This window comes from Anopheles maculipalpis, chromosome 3RL (genome assembly GCF_943734695.1).
Source record: "Anopheles maculipalpis chromosome 3RL, idAnoMacuDA_375_x, whole genome shotgun sequence".
In the NCBI taxonomy this organism is placed as follows: Eukaryota; Metazoa; Arthropoda; class Insecta; order Diptera; family Culicidae; genus Anopheles; species Anopheles maculipalpis.
In genome coordinates, this window is record NC_064872.1 from 4,505,483 (window position 1) to 4,522,500 (window position 17,018).

Genomic DNA, 17,018 nt, shown 5'->3' on the forward strand with positions numbered 1-17,018 from the left:
AGCATCTCAGCAAGCGCGCGCGAACTGACAAAACACTCGCCAAACACCACACAAGCGTCCCTTCTCACTCGCACTTATCGCTGGCGCCCGAGACACTTTGCTGCTCTCTTGCTCTTTCTCGCACCACACCAGCCACAAAAACACGCTTTACCATTTGCGTTCGTTCTCACTCACTCACACTCGCTCTGCTTTTCGCTTGCTCCTATAGCGCTGCGCTGCTTTAACACTGCCTGCTGCCCTCTCACTCACACGCACGCCAACTAGCCCGGGCAAAATGTTACCACCCGAGATGTGTGCTGGTTAGGCTAGGAGCTAACGGGGGAGGAAGGTAGGACGGAGAGGGAGAGCCAGCAGCAAAAGCGACAGCAGGAAGACAAGAGGGCCGGGGACCCGGACGACGGGGGCGCTGAACGTGAGTAGGTACGTGTGTGAATGTATGTGTACGCGACGAAAAACTCCCTTCTTTTGCCAAGGGATGATGGAAAAGAAAAAAAACACGCGAAATTTTCAGCTCTGCAAGGTCCGCCAAGCGGGTCCAACGGGACGTAAAACACGACCCGTGACGTGCTAGTTCATGCTGATCGTGTCACGATTCACGCACCACAGTCACAATCGGAGAAAAACGCATCCGTAACCGTACCACGTAATTTACCACGATACCACCAATTTTACAGAAAGCCACATAATGGCGGCCCAAAATGGCGGCTCAAACACAGTCGCGACGATAAGTGGCGAAGTACCGGATTCGGATGTAAACGCGCCCTGCACAACCTCAGCAGACAGCTGCTTTCGGAAGTGTGAGCTAGGTTCGAACACGAAACGGTGGTCAGCATTGTTTGAAATCGGCATTCGCATGCGTTCGTTGAGTTCGAAAGGGGAAAATTGAAATTTTGAAAATATAATTATTTTGTTTGAGGCGTTCGGAATGCTTTACGTGAAGTGAAAAATTCTGAAAAAGATAGAATAAATTGCGCGAAAGAATTTTCTTACTTTTAAATAGTTTTCACGATACAAAAATAATTGGCAATATTATTGCCTGTTCAGGTGTAATTTCCAAACTATTAAAAATGCTGTTGTTTAAACCTATTTTGATGGTTTTTTGAGGTTAAACAAAAAAAACTGCAGAAGTTCCAAAGAATTTTTATTTGTTTTGTAAATAAACAATTCCTCGCTTGGAGCATGCTTTACTTACAAATTTCAACATTTAATTTGTGGCAGATAGAATGAAAACAATTTTGTTAATCTTTAACAACGTTTAAGCATTTTTAAAAGAAGTTGAAACAATTCTTTAATTTTATTTATAAAAACCATTTTTGAAACAAAAAAGCCTTTTCGAATTATGAAGCCTTCACCGCTGGTCAACAGTCATTAACTGTCAAATTTCTTAACATGATCCGACAAATGTGTCGGAAAACTTAAGTTTCTTGTTGATGAGAAAGTATTTGCAAGGGTTTTACTAAAAATTCAACTCTTTTTCAATAACTTACCCAAATAATTCGCTATATTTTACTCCAACAAGTAGCGATAACATTGAATTTACGTATTTACGAAAATTGCACAATTTTCCTCACCGAATAGCTTCCGTGTACACTCGGCTTTAGAAGTCTTTTCGGACGATACAAAAGGCTTCTCGGCGCTCGCTACCTTCCTCACTTGTCATGGTTGCTGCGGTCGAACGGAGGAGCTGGATTTTCGCGCTGTTGTGGGAGTACAAATAACATCCGGTGTTTCCCGAAGGGTGGAGGACTTTCTTCTACTAGAGCAAAACGTGCGTGTCCCTTGCCCTGTTTAAGGTTTTGTTTGCATCTGTTGTTTTGCACCATCGTCCAAACCTCAACAGCAAAAGCAGTGTCACGCACACGAAATCGAGCACAATAATTGCAGCGTACAGCGTAATTACGGCCACTTTTCTTCGCTTGTGCTTCTCCTTTCTCAGGTGCAGCGTGTGTGTGCGTGCTTGTTGTAGCATAAAGGGAAACGCAAGTCTTCGCCGAAGTTGGTTGAAGTGGGAGAGCGTCAGTGAAATTCCTCGTGACGCATAGCGAATACAAACCTATCTGTTCCAGCAATACCCCCGAACACACTAAGCAGAACGCATCAACATGAAAATCTGGACCTCAGAACACGTCTTTAAGTAAGTATTCATTCGCGTACCGAAGAAGTGCAGCAAAGGCAGCATGGTGTTGCGTTCGGTTGCTATGCCAAGGGGAGGGTGTTTCGGCACAGCATAGCAGGCATGTTATGTAAAAGTGATGTGCTACCACTTGTGGAGGAAACCTTTTGTTGTGAGCGTGTGTGCGTCTGGAATGTTCTTTCTGGGAGCGAACAGTTTAATTAAGGATTAAAACGGGACTAGAAAAATTGCGTGAAATTAAATCAATTTAGTGAAAACAATAAACCGTGAACAGAAGAAATCATCCGCCGATTGGACCTTGTTACGAAATTAAGCAAACCAACGAGCAACGAGAAGGTGCGATTGTGTGTGCGTGTGTAGTGGTGTAATTGAGAAACGTCAAACGACGGCTATGGATGAAACAGCTGTGTCTGGTCTGGGAGGGGTGGTATTTGTTGTTGCAGTAACAATCGGTATGAGCTTGACTTACTTCTCGACAAACTAGCCCGCTCTAAACGCTTGACGGAGTATGGCCAAGTGTAAATAATTAGTTTTACGGTGGTAAGGAAGTGGCCGCTAAAGCACACAGCCTCGACACACAGTCCTCCATCGTGATCGCGAGGGTTCGACGATCTCCGCGTATGTTCCGCGTGTTGGCATTTGTTCAATGACCGGAATTAAGATAACCTTCACTTTCTCCACCACGTTCGCTCAAGGCGGACCACTTGCCTGTGACCGAATCGTAAGGGGAAGGAACAATCATGCAACGGGCCTGCTTTGATGTACAATACCTACTTGAAGAATTATTTGATTAATGTATCGTGTGTGTGTCTGTGTCCCTTTTCGTTCTTTAATTACAGCCATCCGTGGGAGACCGTAGCACAGGCCGCCTGGCGCAAATACCCGAACCCCATCAACACAGCAGTCATCGGTACCGATGTGGTGGAACGAAGGGTCGTCGACGGTGTCCTGCACACGCACCGGCTGGTCAGCTCCAAATGGTATTTCCCACAGTGGGCACAGAAGGTACGCGAAGAAGTTTCCAGCATTTTTTTTTCCAGGAGACCTAAAATCATGTCACGGAAGCCAGAAATGCCAAGAGCTCTCTAAGTCTTGTAGAGTCAAAGAAGAAAATATCCTAGCGAAAATCCTACCACGAAACCCCAACTCGTGTCTCGTTCGCCTGTATGAGCGCTTCACCTGGTTTTCGCCGCATCAAAACGGTCGCGTATATAAATACGCCAATCTTGTACCCTCCTGCAGACGACGATCCTTGGTTTACCGGTGTGGGGTTGTGATGGTAGTGCAAAGAAAACGAACAAAAGTCGGAATGCGACTCTAAATTTACTGTCGCTTCACTATCGTCACGAGCACGCGTCATCGTTTCACATGCTGTGGTGCCTTTTTTTTGCGCCTTCACTCACATTGTTTGCCCTCCTCCCTTGTCTGCGGCCGTTCGCGATCGCGCGTGTGTCTTCAAACAACGCGCACGAGGGAAAAGGTTTTTGACGTTTATTTAATTTCGTTCCCGACAATGTGTCGACCGTCGGGTTCGTACCGGATCCTATGCTTCGATCGATGAGGATACAGGGCGAGATTCGTCTCAGAATTGGGCTAGAGAACATAGTTAATTTCACTTAAGTACACGATTGAGATTGGATGCACGTGACCAGTGCATGTACACGGCTTCTTGATGAGATCGTTGCCAATCTATGTTTCCGCTCACCATGTGATGTAGTGAGATTAATTAATTTCACCAATGCATAATGAATCATTTAATTTAAATGTAAGGGAGCAAAGTGCAACATTGATAAGAGAGTTATGTTATCATCCCGGCGAGGAGCTTTAAAGCCTGATATCTCTTTGCGTTTTTTTTCTTCTACGCCTCGAAATTCATTATCACTTGAGTGTAGCGTTCGCGTTGAGGCCTCGGTAACAGATCAGACTTGCGAAAATGGTTGACGCTTTTTTTTCGCACCGAATGCTTGCCAATAGGAAGGTGTTATCTGGCGCACAACGATTATCACCTGCCGATACGCGTGACGCACCTCGTGTTTGAATGTGTGTCTGCGTGGTAGTGCACGAGCAGCTGATAAGATAACGCAAGGAGGGTCGTAAACGACCTTTGCATGTACCGCTGGAAGGGAACCGTTCAACGCCAATCCCAAGTAGACTTGAAACACACGGGAGGTGTTAAAGGCTTACAGACAGGGGTTAGTCAGATTTATGCTTGGTAGCGATCCACCAGGACCGGGGCATCCGATATTATCAAGATCTAGCACTTTCTGTAGTCCGTTTGTTTGAAAATATTGAACGACAGATACGCATTATTAATTCATTGTTTTTGAAACCGAAACGGTTAATAGCGTCCGACAGACATGGGAGTTGCCTCGAAGCTCATATGTTATGTTTCCCATTCGATCATGATGGAGGTGTGTATTTGGTGGAAGAATTTAATTTATGGAGTCTTTTTTTAACCCTCGATGGCCTCCGGAAGCGGCTCGAAACAGGTTGCCACACCTGTTTTATTAATGGAGCTCGTATGTAGTTGTAAATGATCCGTTTCTTTCCACCTAATTGGCGCGTAATATTTTTTCGCTTTTGATATTAGGTCATCAAGAAAGTTTATGCGTATTTATGTTTTACGTCGATCTGTTTTTAATGGTCATATATTTGCCATTATCAATAATCGATCGATCCGCGTGGCAAGGGATGATAAATGAGATAAGGTTTTTTGATTTAAATTTCCCTTGTTTGAGTTATTTGCGTGAGTTTTGACCAGTGGCTGATGTTTATTTATCAGGCATAACGATCGATTCAAGGTGTTGGTGTACTGGCCACAAAATTTTCTGAGTATATATCAGGGCAATTAAAAGGAATTCCTCAATTTTTGAACAGAGTCCATGCTTCCATAATATTCACGGGCACTTCATCATGGTATAAGTAAACTAATCTCTCTCTCTCTCTCTCTCTCTCTCTCTCTCTCTCTCTCTCTCTCTCTCTCTCTCTCTTTCTAATGATAATTGCAGCTCATTGGTTCACCAAATGTATGCTACGCCAGCGAAAAGTCGACCGTCGATCCGAAGGAACGGTTGATGACACTGAAAACGATCAACCTCACCTTTGGCAGCTTCCTTTCAGTGTACGAAACGCTCAGCTACGTTCCACATCCGACCGATCCGTCGAAAACTTTGCTCAAACAGGAAGCCACGGTACAGGTCGAGGGTGTCCCGCTAAACCGATACATGGAGGATGTGTTGACGAAAAACATTAGCACAAACGCGGGCAAGGGCCGGCAGGGATTGGAATGGGTAATAGGAAAGCTGAATGCTGAGGTAAGCTACCCGCGAAGAAGCTCAATTAGAGGAGTGGTGATTAATGGCATTTTCTCCTCATTTTTTGCAGATGAAAGAACTGGCCAACAGTGCGGCAACCAGCACGAACGAAATTCTGACACAGACCAAAAAATCGCTGGACGACATCACGGATCAGGCCCGCAAAAGCATGGACGAGCTGAGTGCCACCGCACAGAAGATACACATATAGTAACAAACGCTGCAAGGCGGCGTCGGCTACCTCAGTGGCCAGTGGTGGTGGTGTTCCGGGGGATGGCGAGCCCCGTACACCGGACGGTGGCATTGGTAACGGTGCTGCTGCTGCAGGACAGTCGGGCGGAGCACCAATCCCGTCGGGATCATCATCGTTTTTCGGGCGTTATCAGGAAGGGCAGCAAACAAGCAACAGTTCCTTCACCGTTCCTTCGACCAGCAAAGCGAAGCCTGCTGCTGCTGCTGCTGCCAAAAGTAGTACGCTTACGAGAGAGAGTTCGCGAAAGGCAAGAGCAAGCAAAAGTGCGCCTACGTCCAGTACCTCGGCGTCCTCTTCATCCACGCCAAACATTGGGGATGGAAGTTGATTTAGATGAGCGCGCTTTCGTTGAAAACGAACTTGAAGAAAAAACTCATGCGAAAGGACACGGACGGGCATTTATGTCCTCATTTTGACCTGTTTCTGGCTGTGGTCAGTTTTTGTTTTTTGTTTGCTGCCTACATTAAGCCATGATAGATTTGCTGACGCTTCTCCATCCTCTAATATCCATGTCCAGTTGTCATTCTCTCTCTCTCTCTCTCTACTTCAATTTCTTGTATACTGTTCTGTCTCGCACACACTTATACAAACGCCAGCGTTTATCCTTATTTTTCCCCGTTCGTCCCCGATTCAGTATGCCATTCGTTTGTATTAGTAATTTATGTACGCAAATACTGGTGATAAAATAGTGTTTACTACGAAAGTACGAAAGAGGAAGCACAAGGAATGAATTATAATTGAAATTCAAATTGCTTTTTTGAGTGGAAAGTACAAGAAGGAAAAGCGAAAGAGTAATTGCACGACAGAAAGAAGAGAAACGATGATGATTTCCGGCACACACCCTGGTAAAACAGACGTTACACGAGACGGCCGGCCTGTCTCGTTTGCAGGTGTGTGTGTGTGTTGGTTCGGTGATTTGTGTAAATATGTAGTAGCCTAACTGCGCAAATTATTATTTTTAATCGAGTAAGAGCACCTTTTGTATGTTTCTAATCTAAGTCGCTACTGCACACATACGTATACCGAGATAGCGGTTTCTTTAGGGCACGTGTCTTTGCGGTTGCAGACAGGAAAGAACCGGGTGGTTTTGCTAGGCAGCGGAACAAAAACGATCGAAGCGAGCCGTTTCCAGGAAAATCATAATCATTTCCTTTTTATTGTGTGTGAAGAGATGACGGTTGTTAGATAATTTAGGGCTACAAAATGTATTAGTATGGTTTCCCCCAATGTTTGTATGTGTGTCGATGCACGCAGTTTTTTGTTTTCTTGTAGACGCTTTAAGTTTATATGAATAATTAGGAAATTTTCAAATTATTGTACACCAATGAAGGAGAAAAAGGGGGAACATGTAGAAACGGCGATTATGAAGAAGAGACTAGAACCTTATTAAAATGTATTGCTAATAATGGTTTAAACTGTATCGAAGCGGATTATTGTTTTGGAAATGATATTCTAAAACAAACGGATTGACATTTTGTTTAGCAGTTTTTTTTTTGTTTTTGCTGTGAGACATTAAAAATTATGTAAAAAGAGAGATGTTATAATCTAATTGTACTATAAGAAGTACGATGTACACATTTTCAATCAAAATGATGTTATCTTACGAAAAAAAAACGGGGACGAAAAACTATCAAAGACGAGATGTAAAATTACGTTAAAGAAACCCATTTTTATTTCTAACAAGCGCTTTTCTGAAGTTGACAATTCTGTAGCTATACTTTACAAACAGTGACGTGTGCATATGTTTACAATAACGAATCGAATAAAACGAATTAAATAAAAAAACGAACTGGATATATTTAACTAGTTACTTATCTTTCTGGCATTTCTGGTGGATCATCTCAAGCTGGGCCAGCCTGCCGCGCTCTGTCGTCAGGGTGTCCACATGGTCCTCTAAGTTTCCACCACCGTATCTCGGAAGGTCCTCTCTAGCGCTGGATTGAAGAGAAGACAGAAAAGTCCATCTGCATTGACGCAAGTCCTTGGTGATTGTATCTTAGCAGTCATGAGAGTTTCCCACCAAGCTTCACCTCATATGTGATGTTGGTCATTGACACAACGAAAAAACGAATCGTTTCTTTGCACAAGCCGACCAGTAGCAGCGAGGGGCACAGAAAGCAGAAAAGAAATAAACCCTTTGCTAGATAAAAATTATTTTTATTTTTTTTCTCATCATATATTTACAAATGATTTTTGGGCTGCGTTTTTGTTTTTTGTTTTTGTTGTAGAGTTCTGAGTTTTGGTTGTTTTTTTGTTTTGGTTTTCATTAAATTTTTAATATTTTGTTTAAATTTAATTTAAATTGTGGCAACAATAAAGAATTAATCATGTTTTGTTCAATTTTTTTCCTCTCCTCTTGTTTCATATTCTTCCATTTTGGTTTTCAATTTCTCGCTTCAATTTTCTCTCGCCTTGTTTTTTTCTTCTTTTTTCTCAATGTTCATATCAATTATATTACTTGATTTGAAAGTTGTGTGTCCGAGGGTGAGTGTGTATGTCTGAATGTGTTTATATATTTTTTTCTTCTAGTGTTCGGGTTTTCCTTGTTACTTTCATTCGCGTGTGTCTGGAGCAAGGAAAATTGTGTACCGGTGTGGTGAATGTGTTTTCTGTTCTGTTTTGTTACCTTGTTTGTTGCTTTCATTAAATTTATCTTTGTAAGTCAGCTCGTTTGTTCGTTCTTTTTTAGCATAAAGATCATTTTTGAAATCTTTTCTGTTTTTTTTCTCTTCTGTTCTTTACTTCTTTTCGTTCTTTTCGTTCTTTTAGTCTAACTATTGGGATTTTTTTTTGCGTGTTCTTGTGTGTGTGTTTTACATTTGTTTTACGTTTTCCTTCAATCTTTACTTTCGTCATAATAACTTGTTGAGTTTTGTTGTCTTTTTTCACTTCTTACTCTCTTTTTTTCTTTCTTTTTTCGTTTTCTTTTTCGACTAAATGATGCCCACGCCTTGCCTTAAAAGCGAATCGGTTTTTGTGTTGAATTAAAGGACCCGTAACCAATTTCTTCTATCCTTGCTATCTTTCCTATAGAGCCACTTTGCGCTTGTATGTGTACGTGTACCTGTGTGTTTGTTGTGTATGTGTGCTTCTGCATTGTCGAGCACAGTGATTGATGAGGGAGAAAAATTCGTTAGCATTAAATGGATTATAAATGACTCTCACGGGTGAAAAGGGGGGAAAACCATTCCGCATTTTTTGTTGGGCTTTTTCTTCCTCTCTTTTAGTTATAATAGCGAGTATAATTGTTATCGAAGGAAAAGAGTACATAAATAACATTCGATATACTTTACCTCCTGTTTTTTTTTTTTTGTTTATACAAACTTCAACTCACCGACTTGTTCGTCAGCTAAACATTATAAATATTCAAACCCAAAATTATTCGACAAAAACCAGTACACATTAATTACAATTTCTTATCCACCTTTTCCCTTCCTACTATAAATTGTGAATTAAACTTAAGGGCCCGAAGGGGAAGGAAAACCAACAAACAAACCACCACTGAACGCGTTCTCTTTCTGGTATCTCTGAGGGATCTCTGGAAGAGTTTTGGAAAACCATAACCATGACTTTTGTGGTAACACTTTTAACAGATGCGCGCGTACATATGACTAATATCGGGTGTCGAAGTAGTAGTAAGTCTCTTGGCAGTAGCTCAATGTAGTGAATGTTGCGGCTTCATTGAAGAAGAAGAGTAAGTGTTCCGGTTCGATCGTGCGTCCGCCTTGTGTGCTTTGGGTGATGTCTTCCTACTTCGCGATCGTATGTACACGTGTTCTTCTTATATGTGTGTGTGTATGTGAAGGGTTGGTAGCGTATGTTTTATGTTCCGGATACAGAACAGGGAAGTGTTTCCCTTACTTACACGCACACACCTAGCTTTCTGGTGGCTTTCCTATTTGCAGTAGCGACTTTAGCTTAATTTTCTTCTCCTTGCTTTGTTTATTAATTTGAAGAATACTCGAAGAAATAAGAGGAAAACTGCAACAACTTTTTGTGTGTGTTTCGTGTTTGTTTGTGTGTCTGTGTGTGTGGGTTGTTTTTTACAAGTTTGTTATACCTTTTGCTTCTCTTACCCTTTTTTTTATAGGTTGCTTCTTCATTCTTCTAATCTCACTTTTTTTATTCATGATGTCTATCTCTTTTTCTTGCCTTGCTCTCGCTTTGTTTCTTTTTCTTCTTCCCTACTGCGTGTGTGTTTTTTCTCTTTTCATTTTGCTAGAACAAATGCGGGTAAAACTTTTTTGGGAAAGAATAGCTTTTTACTTGTTTTTTCATCTTTTCCTGTTTCTATAATACAGCTGAGTGTGTGTGTGCGTTTCATAACGATTTTTCGCCACACACGCACATATCCACATTCATGGTCGCACCCATTTGTGGCGCTTAGATTTTAATATGCTTTCAACTTTACACAGCTCTCTAGCTTTCTTGTCTGTTTTTCTTTTTATTTTGTTTTTGTTTTATTTTCATTTCATTTATATCAGTGCAAGGCAATTGGTATATAGCAAATATATTTTTTTGTTTTGTTTTCTTTCTTTCTCTTTTCCTCTTTAACGATTCAAGATTTTGTTTTCTTCTCATGTTTTTTTCCTCTTTCTCTCACTCCACTTATGCGATAAGGTATAATATCCATAGGTAGGACTTTTTTCACGGTTCTCTGTTTTTTCATCTCTTTTTTGTTTGTTTATGTTTAGATTGGTTTAGCTTTTTACAAGTAGAGAGATTTTTTGTGTTTTTTTTTGTGTTTTTCATTTTTTCCACTTTCTTGCGCTGAGTGAGTACACGTTTCGCAGGAGTTTCGCATGTTTTCTTAAATCAGTTTTGCTTATTTTATTTTCGCCTACTTCCTCACAAGGAAAGGAAAAGGTGCTACAATGTTTTCTACGTTTTGTTTGTTTGTTTGCATTAAAGTATTCTGATAATAGTATTTTTCATTTAGTAATCACAATTCGGCAAACATATGCGTATTCTGTTTTTTTCGTCAGGCTGCCTTTCTTTTTTGTTCTCTTTTGCCAGAGAGGGAGCCCATTCTGCGCGGTTTGGAAAGAGAGTACTGCAAATTGTTTTCATTTTTTCCTCTTTTCTTTTCACCTTTTCGTGCTCCTTTTTTCATGTTCTCGCTCCTTTGTTCGCTGTTTTTTTTTTCTTGCATTTTCCATCGTATTTTTAAATGGGGTTTCTGTGTCTGTGTGTTTTACTGTTTTTTAGCATATTTTCTTCACAACTTTAGTGTGCTAGTAGAATTTTTCAAGCTCATGTTTGCTTCGTTTTAACACAACTGTCGCAACGCCCTGGTAGTGGTGCAACGGAAGAGTGGGAAGAGAAGAAATTGCGATTCTCGCTGTGCAGCAAGAACGTTTCTCGTGGAAGAAAAACACGATCGAGGCTCGCTTGCGTCTCGTGATCGTGCATTAGTGAGTATTATTTTCGTTTTCTTGTTAATTTTTTTCTGTCTGTATTTGTCTGCCTGTGTGACGATGGTTGTGCGAACTAGGGAATTGGTAGCTGAGTTTATTAGTTTTGTCTTCTTGTTTGTTTTGCTTTTTTGTTTTGTTTTGTCGAAACCATAGCATCTCAGGTATTCTGTGCCCGATCCATTTCTACTCTTTTCCCCATTCTTTTCCATTTTTCTTTCCCCCCATACCACTTATTCAACTTACAAGTTTTGCAGTTAAGCTTCCACATTTTTTTAAACATTTTCACCTCATTTGGAGAATGGGATTTTTGTCTTCTTACTGAACTCCCAGTTTTTCGTTTTGTCAACACGTTCTACACCACCGTAATCCGATACTCCTGACTGGTTTATCATGCCCTCTTCTGCTCCCATGTTGGGGAAAAGCATCTACAACTAATCAATCAACGATCGAGAAAAATGGAGGAAAAAACCTATACCCAAGAAGTCAAGCTCTGCATGATTTTTTGTTTTAGTCAATGGAATATGTTATTGTGTTTTGCTTTGTTTTTCTTTTTTTGTAGCTTTTTTTAAACTTTTTTTCTTTTATTTGTTTGGTTTAAAGAATGAAAAAGGAAGAAAAACTGCTCACCGCGTTTACATTACTGTTCGGCCACTTTGCCCCTGCCTTCGAGTGCCGATCGTTTGGGGCGGTTGGGGAGTGGATTGCAATATTTTACAAAGACCGTCCACCAAACTTCAAAACTCCACGCTCTTCTTTTTCCTTTTTTGTTGGGTGGCTGCTCGTTTTCGCAATTCGTATTTTATGTTTAATATATAAATTCGACTTAAGCAATGTGTTTTTGTGTGTAGTTTTTTTTCTTCTTCTCAATTATGGTATTTCAATGTATCGATTCAATATGCTGCTTAACATACGCAAGTTAATAATATGTTTGTTACGATTGTTCGCTTCTTTTTTTTGGGTTTTGTTTTGTTGTTTTTTTATGCTGAGTCGGACTTTTGTTTCTTTACAAACTGAGAATTATCCATCGCGCCAGAGCAAGCGTGCACCTGTGTGTGATTTTTAGTCAAACAATCTACAGAGATATAAGAAGGGGAAAGAATTCAAGGAACAAAAAACTTTCAAACATAAAGAAAAACTAAAGAATTGTTTTATATTGTAGCGACCCCTTTTCATATCTCTACACAATGTTTTCCCCAAGCTTGCCACACACGTGTCCAAAAAAGATGTATTTTTTATGTATCGTCTGTGTGTCAGCATATCAGAGTTTTGTTTCCTCACCCATTTTTCTTCCGTCTGTTTTGTTAATGTCAACTTTTCTTTTCGATTAACTTTTACAATTTACCTAAAGTTAAATTTAAAGCTTTTCTCTTACACACCTACAGCAAAGATTCACCGCGTCCGGCAAAGAAAACTGCAAACTGGGGCTGAATAAAAACTTGAAAAAAGTTAATTAAAGGGTTGTTTAATTTATCGAAAGAAGAAACGAACTGTTTTTGGTAGGATTTTTGATCCATTTTCCGGTACATTCCTGTTTGTGGAGATGGTTTGTCAGGATTTCCACTTCTACGTCACATTTTTGGCACAATCAAACATCATACTATTGTGGTGTTTGTATTTTTCAAATTAAACAGACATGGAACAGAATTCAAAAGATCCCCATGTACAATTTCTTTACCGTCGGCAGCCATTTTTTTCTTCTCCCCGTGTTTTGTGTGTTTGTTCGTGTGTGTACTCCCAATCCCACTAAGCCAAATAATGTTCTAATATTTGCTTAAGCAACCAATTCACCAGCAATCTTCGCTTTTTCTTATCGACGACATCGGGTATCTGAGTAGGAGTCTGAGTGGAGTGAGTGATTTTTTTTTTGTTTCCTCAATTAGCCTATTTTACATATTTTTTGTTCACACCTTCAATCGCTTGTTATCGTTTGCTTTTTCTAAAGTAAACTCTTCTAAACTCCTGCCTTCTCTTTATACATACACGGATGATCCGCATGTCTCATCTTGGCCACAGAAGCTACTTTGACATCCACCATCGAATCCAATCACCCCGGGCCAGCTGCCGGCCTCGCTCACAGAAGGCATTAAAGTTGAGGGCGGCAGCGGCAGCAGCAGCAGGATGCGAGCATTCAAGAGGGACCGAGGGCGGGCAGGAAAGAAGGCTGTGAGTGGAACTGGGTTGGTTGGGGAGAGGGTCAACTGAGATGCAACTAGACGGTAAAATAAAAGATCACCACTAACGCTTCCACCTAGGACGGTACTGAACACGGAATAGGCTTCTGCTACTGTTAGGTTGTTTTTGTAGCAGACACTAGACAAGAAGGCAAGCAACTAGAGCAAGACAATCACCACGATAGAAGAAGAAAGGACAGAGAAGTCAGCTAGAAAAACTCGGACAGGATAAGATCTAGAAAAACAAGATAACAAGGGGATAGAAAGTTGTTTTGAGAGAGAAGATTAAAGAGAGAAACGTAAAAGAAAAACGGTTCGATGAAAAGAATGGGTAAGAAAAGTAGATAAAGTAAAAAAAAAACTAAAGAAACAGAATGTAAAAGAACTGAAAACTAAATTTTAATTACAAAATAGCAACGAAATACATTACAATCGTGCTAAAGAAACGCAAAAAAACTTCCAGCAAGCATCACTAAAAGACAACAACACTTGTAAAAAGGTAGACAAAAACACTCATTAATACATTTGTGCAAAAAAGATAAGACATCTACTGTGTACGTCGTGTGGAAGTGTCTACAAAAAGGAGTTCTTGTGGAGAAAAAATAAGGCTCAGTAGTGGATGGGGTTTAGTTTTTTGTTGCTTCTCTCGGATCGATCTCGTGCCAACAAATAGCTCGGCCAAGAGGATCAGGCTAGCAAGCTTCTTGCACGCGTGGGCTTGCCTTAACATACTATTAGTCTATAGGAATTCGGATCAGGATGACTCGCACGACGCATTCGTTTGTTGCGTTGCGTAAGCGGAGTTTGCGAGCTTGGCTGGCGGTTATTCCGGGTTGGTCCTTGCAATATATATGGGCGTTGTGAGTGTTTGTATGCGTGTGTGTGTTTGTTTGGCTTTGTGCATGAGAGAGAGAGAGAGAGGGAGAGAGAGAGAGCGAGAAATAGAATAGGTGTGAAGAGTAATTATCCTTGTGTGTTTGAAGTCGCGTGGATTGGAAGTCTTTATTTCCAGCGTTTTTGTGATCGGAAGTCGTCTAGACCATAGGAAGATCGTTGGAGTGATAGCGATCAACTAGAGGGATGATCTCTGTGTCTGTCTGTGTGGTTTTTGTCTGTAACGTGTGCCTGTGTTGTACGCCCGAGACCATCAACTCCCCTGTCAGGTGGTGTTCGGTGCTCAGTAGAACTCATCGTACTCGAAACCGTCGTCCTCGTCGCTGTCCGGCACGAGCTTCTCCTCGTCCAGCGCTTCCGCCACGTCCACCTCGTCCGGGTCCGGTTCGTCCTCCTCCACCGTGCGGCCCCGGACCAGCACACGCGGCGGGCTCGCACCCGCCTCGTCCGCATCGCCATCATCCTGATCCCATCCCTATATCCACGATTCCTACATGGCGTTCAGTACCCTTCTATTGTTACCGCCGCCACGGTGCGGACTGTAATCGTCCCGATCCCGGTCCCGGTCGGGCATGCCGCGCCGCACCGTTTGGGAGGTGGGCGCGGCAACGAGCTGCCGCGGCCCACCCTGCACCGCGTACCCCCGGTTCAGCTCCCGCTCTCGCTCCCTCTCGCGTATTAGCTCGCCGTGGTCAAGGATGTCGCTGCTGAGTGTGTGCTGTGCTCGGGCATGCGGTGCACTACTACTACTACTGCTGCTCGCCCCCAGCCCCAGCCCCATGCTGCGCTCTCGCATCCCCGACCCCGACACCGGATCTCTCAGATCGCGCATGTCCCGACTGTCGCCCCGCACCATACCGCCGCCCCGATCACTGCCTCCGCCGCCTCCACCACCGCCACCACCATAGTCGGCGGGTCCGTAGTTGCGCTCGTTCAGCAGATCGTCATCGTTGATGTCGTAGTGCAGCATGTCACGTTCCCGGGCGTGCAGCCGTTCGCGGTCCCGCTCGCGATCACGCTCGATCCGATCCAGCCGGTCCCGGTCGCGGTTGTCGCCGTGCCGGGACGAGGCCGGCCTTCTACTACCACTACTACTATTACTATTGTGATGATATGATGCACCTAGAACGAATGGGAACGACAGGGAATACATGAGAGACACACGGTGAGTTCGGTGAAGGGGAGAGCCGAGACTGGGAAGAGAAAGGTGAGAGGGGGGGGGGGCAGGTGAGGGTAAGGTAGGTTTTAAAAGCGTTACAGGGTCACACAACAACTGGGTTGTGTAGTCCAGTGGCCGAGAGCGGACAATCGTTAGCGTTTTTTCTTGAATCGGAGTATTAGCGAGGCATTTAAGAACAACGTAACAGAAGATAAGTACAAACATAGCTATAAAAAAGAAAGCTTGCTAACAAGAGTGCAGGTAAATGAAATATTTTGAAAGTAATGTTATTACAAATAGAAAACTTTAACGTTAAACCTTTGTAGAAGAGATAGGAGCGCTCAAGTTAATCTCACGACTGACACTCTCGTTTCAGGAGCGTTCTGATGTGTGTGATGAAACACATACAAATGAATTAAAAATCTGCAAGCTTAATTATGTAATTTAAATCAGCTTGTGTTAAATTAAATAATAAAGAAAGGAATTAAATTAAATTAAATACAACTGTTCTTGATGGAGACGCCTGGTAGTTCACAGCTAATCGCATCAATCTGTTAGTCAACACACAAACTATCTTTATCACTCAATTTACTCACATGTGAGGAACTAATGAGAGCACACCAAGAAGAACTCATAGGAAACAACTGTCGAAAAAAAACTAACCCAAACCTGCACCGGTGGCTCCAAACAATAATTCCAACAAAGGGGAAAACAAAAACAATCCAAAAGTGCTGTTTAATCCAATACGGTTGGATGCACATACAAAATACTACAAATAACAAAGTGAGAGTGTCTCCGCTTGCAACGCACCATGGAGCCGTCCCCTACAGGGTGTCTTCAACGTCGGTCATATTGAAAACTAAAAACAGAAAAGCATTCAAGAGGAAGGAAATAAAGGAAGCAAAAGAAATTAATTGTAAAAGAGTAACTAAATAAAGAAATGGAAAACAAGTTAATAAACGAACGGTTTCGATCAAAGAAAACTAATCAGTTTAATAAAAAAATACTCTAACTTGAAGATGAACTATTGCAAAAGTAACTAGAAAACTTGCAAAACACAAAACACTTCTACCAAATTTATTCAACTAAACTAAAAGTGTAAGAAATGAACTGTTTAACGAAGAACAAGAACGAAACTAATTTTCTTTACCCGTAAAGCACACGACAAGACTTGACATACGAATGTGGAAAGAGAGTTCATGAGCAAAAATACCGCTATCTGGTAGCACATTTGTTTCTTCAATGGCTTAAGACAATAACTGTAAGCAAGTTTTCTCCGAATCTCGTAATGATCGAACCAACCACTAAAGAGTACGGGCGTAGGATGTGGGATGAAATTTTAGATTCAAAAACACGCAATCATTTACCTCGCTCGTTTCTATATCCGTACCGATCTCTCGAATCTGAGTGAGCGTGACATTACCAGACACGCGTACATACACACACGCACACACACACGCACGCGATCGTATTGGAGCGATCATAAAACAAAACAAAGGTGGGAGCGTGAACACATTGAAGTGTGTGAAATCCGGGATGTGAGTGTGTGAAGTTCGAATCCAAGTGGTAAAGTGTTTGGTTTTTTTTTTAGTTTTTCGTAATAACCGTTAGTGATGAAGAGAAAGAAATAGAGAAAGAGAGAAAGAGAAAGAGAGAAGAGAAGAGAGAAACAAGAA

General features: G+C 41.8%; 4 protein-coding genes across 8 annotated transcripts in view; 2 read left to right on the plus strand and 2 right to left on the minus strand.

The window, feature by feature from the left end:
- Positions 1-17,018, minus strand: part of LOC126564216 (uncharacterized) — a 444,146-nt gene that overhangs the window by 344,039 nt on the left and 83,089 nt on the right. The gene's annotated exons all lie outside the window — the stretch shown is intronic.
- LOC126564527 (protein kinase C and casein kinase substrate in neurons protein 1) overlaps positions 1-17,018 on the plus strand; it is a 424,303-nt gene that overhangs the window by 99,697 nt on the left and 307,588 nt on the right. The window lies entirely within an intron of this gene.
- On the plus strand, positions 2,063-5,702 carry LOC126565384 (protein slowmo). The gene is made up of 4 exons (XM_050222553.1): positions 2,063-2,134; positions 2,974-3,139; positions 5,143-5,448; positions 5,519-5,702. The coding sequence occupies exons 1-4, from the start codon at positions 2,103-2,105 to the stop codon at positions 5,657-5,659; spliced, it is 645 nt and encodes a 214-aa protein (XP_050078510.1). The 5' UTR covers positions 2,063-2,102; the 3' UTR covers positions 5,660-5,702.
- LOC126564234 (voltage-dependent L-type calcium channel subunit beta-1) overlaps positions 14,454-17,018 on the minus strand; it is a 97,272-nt gene continuing 94,707 nt past the window's right edge. For 3 of the 4 annotated variants that reach the window (XM_050221219.1, XM_050221222.1, XM_050221220.1), the window contains 2 exons: positions 16,710-16,745; positions 14,454-15,305 (listed from right to left, as the gene is read on the minus strand). In XM_050221219.1, the coding sequence (XP_050077176.1) occupies positions 14,674-15,305; positions 16,710-16,745 (668 nt within the window). In that variant the 3' untranslated portion in view covers positions 14,454-14,673. The remainder of the gene's footprint in view (positions 15,306-16,709; positions 16,746-17,018) is intronic. The other variant, XM_050221223.1, reaches the window with a different exon arrangement.

Bases quoted from the DNA above. Each gene is read 5' to 3' on its own strand.
- LOC126565384 (XM_050222553.1), top strand. From the start codon at position 2,103: ATGAAAATCTGGACCTCAGAACACGTCTTTAA. The intron at 2,135-2,973 runs GTAAGTATTCAT...CTTTAATTACAG, and splicing joins ACCTCAGAACACGTCTTTAA to CCATCCGTGGGAGACCGTAG. The intron at 5,449-5,518 runs GTAAGCTACCCG...CATTTTTTGCAG, and splicing joins TAGGAAAGCTGAATGCTGAG to ATGAAAGAACTGGCCAACAG.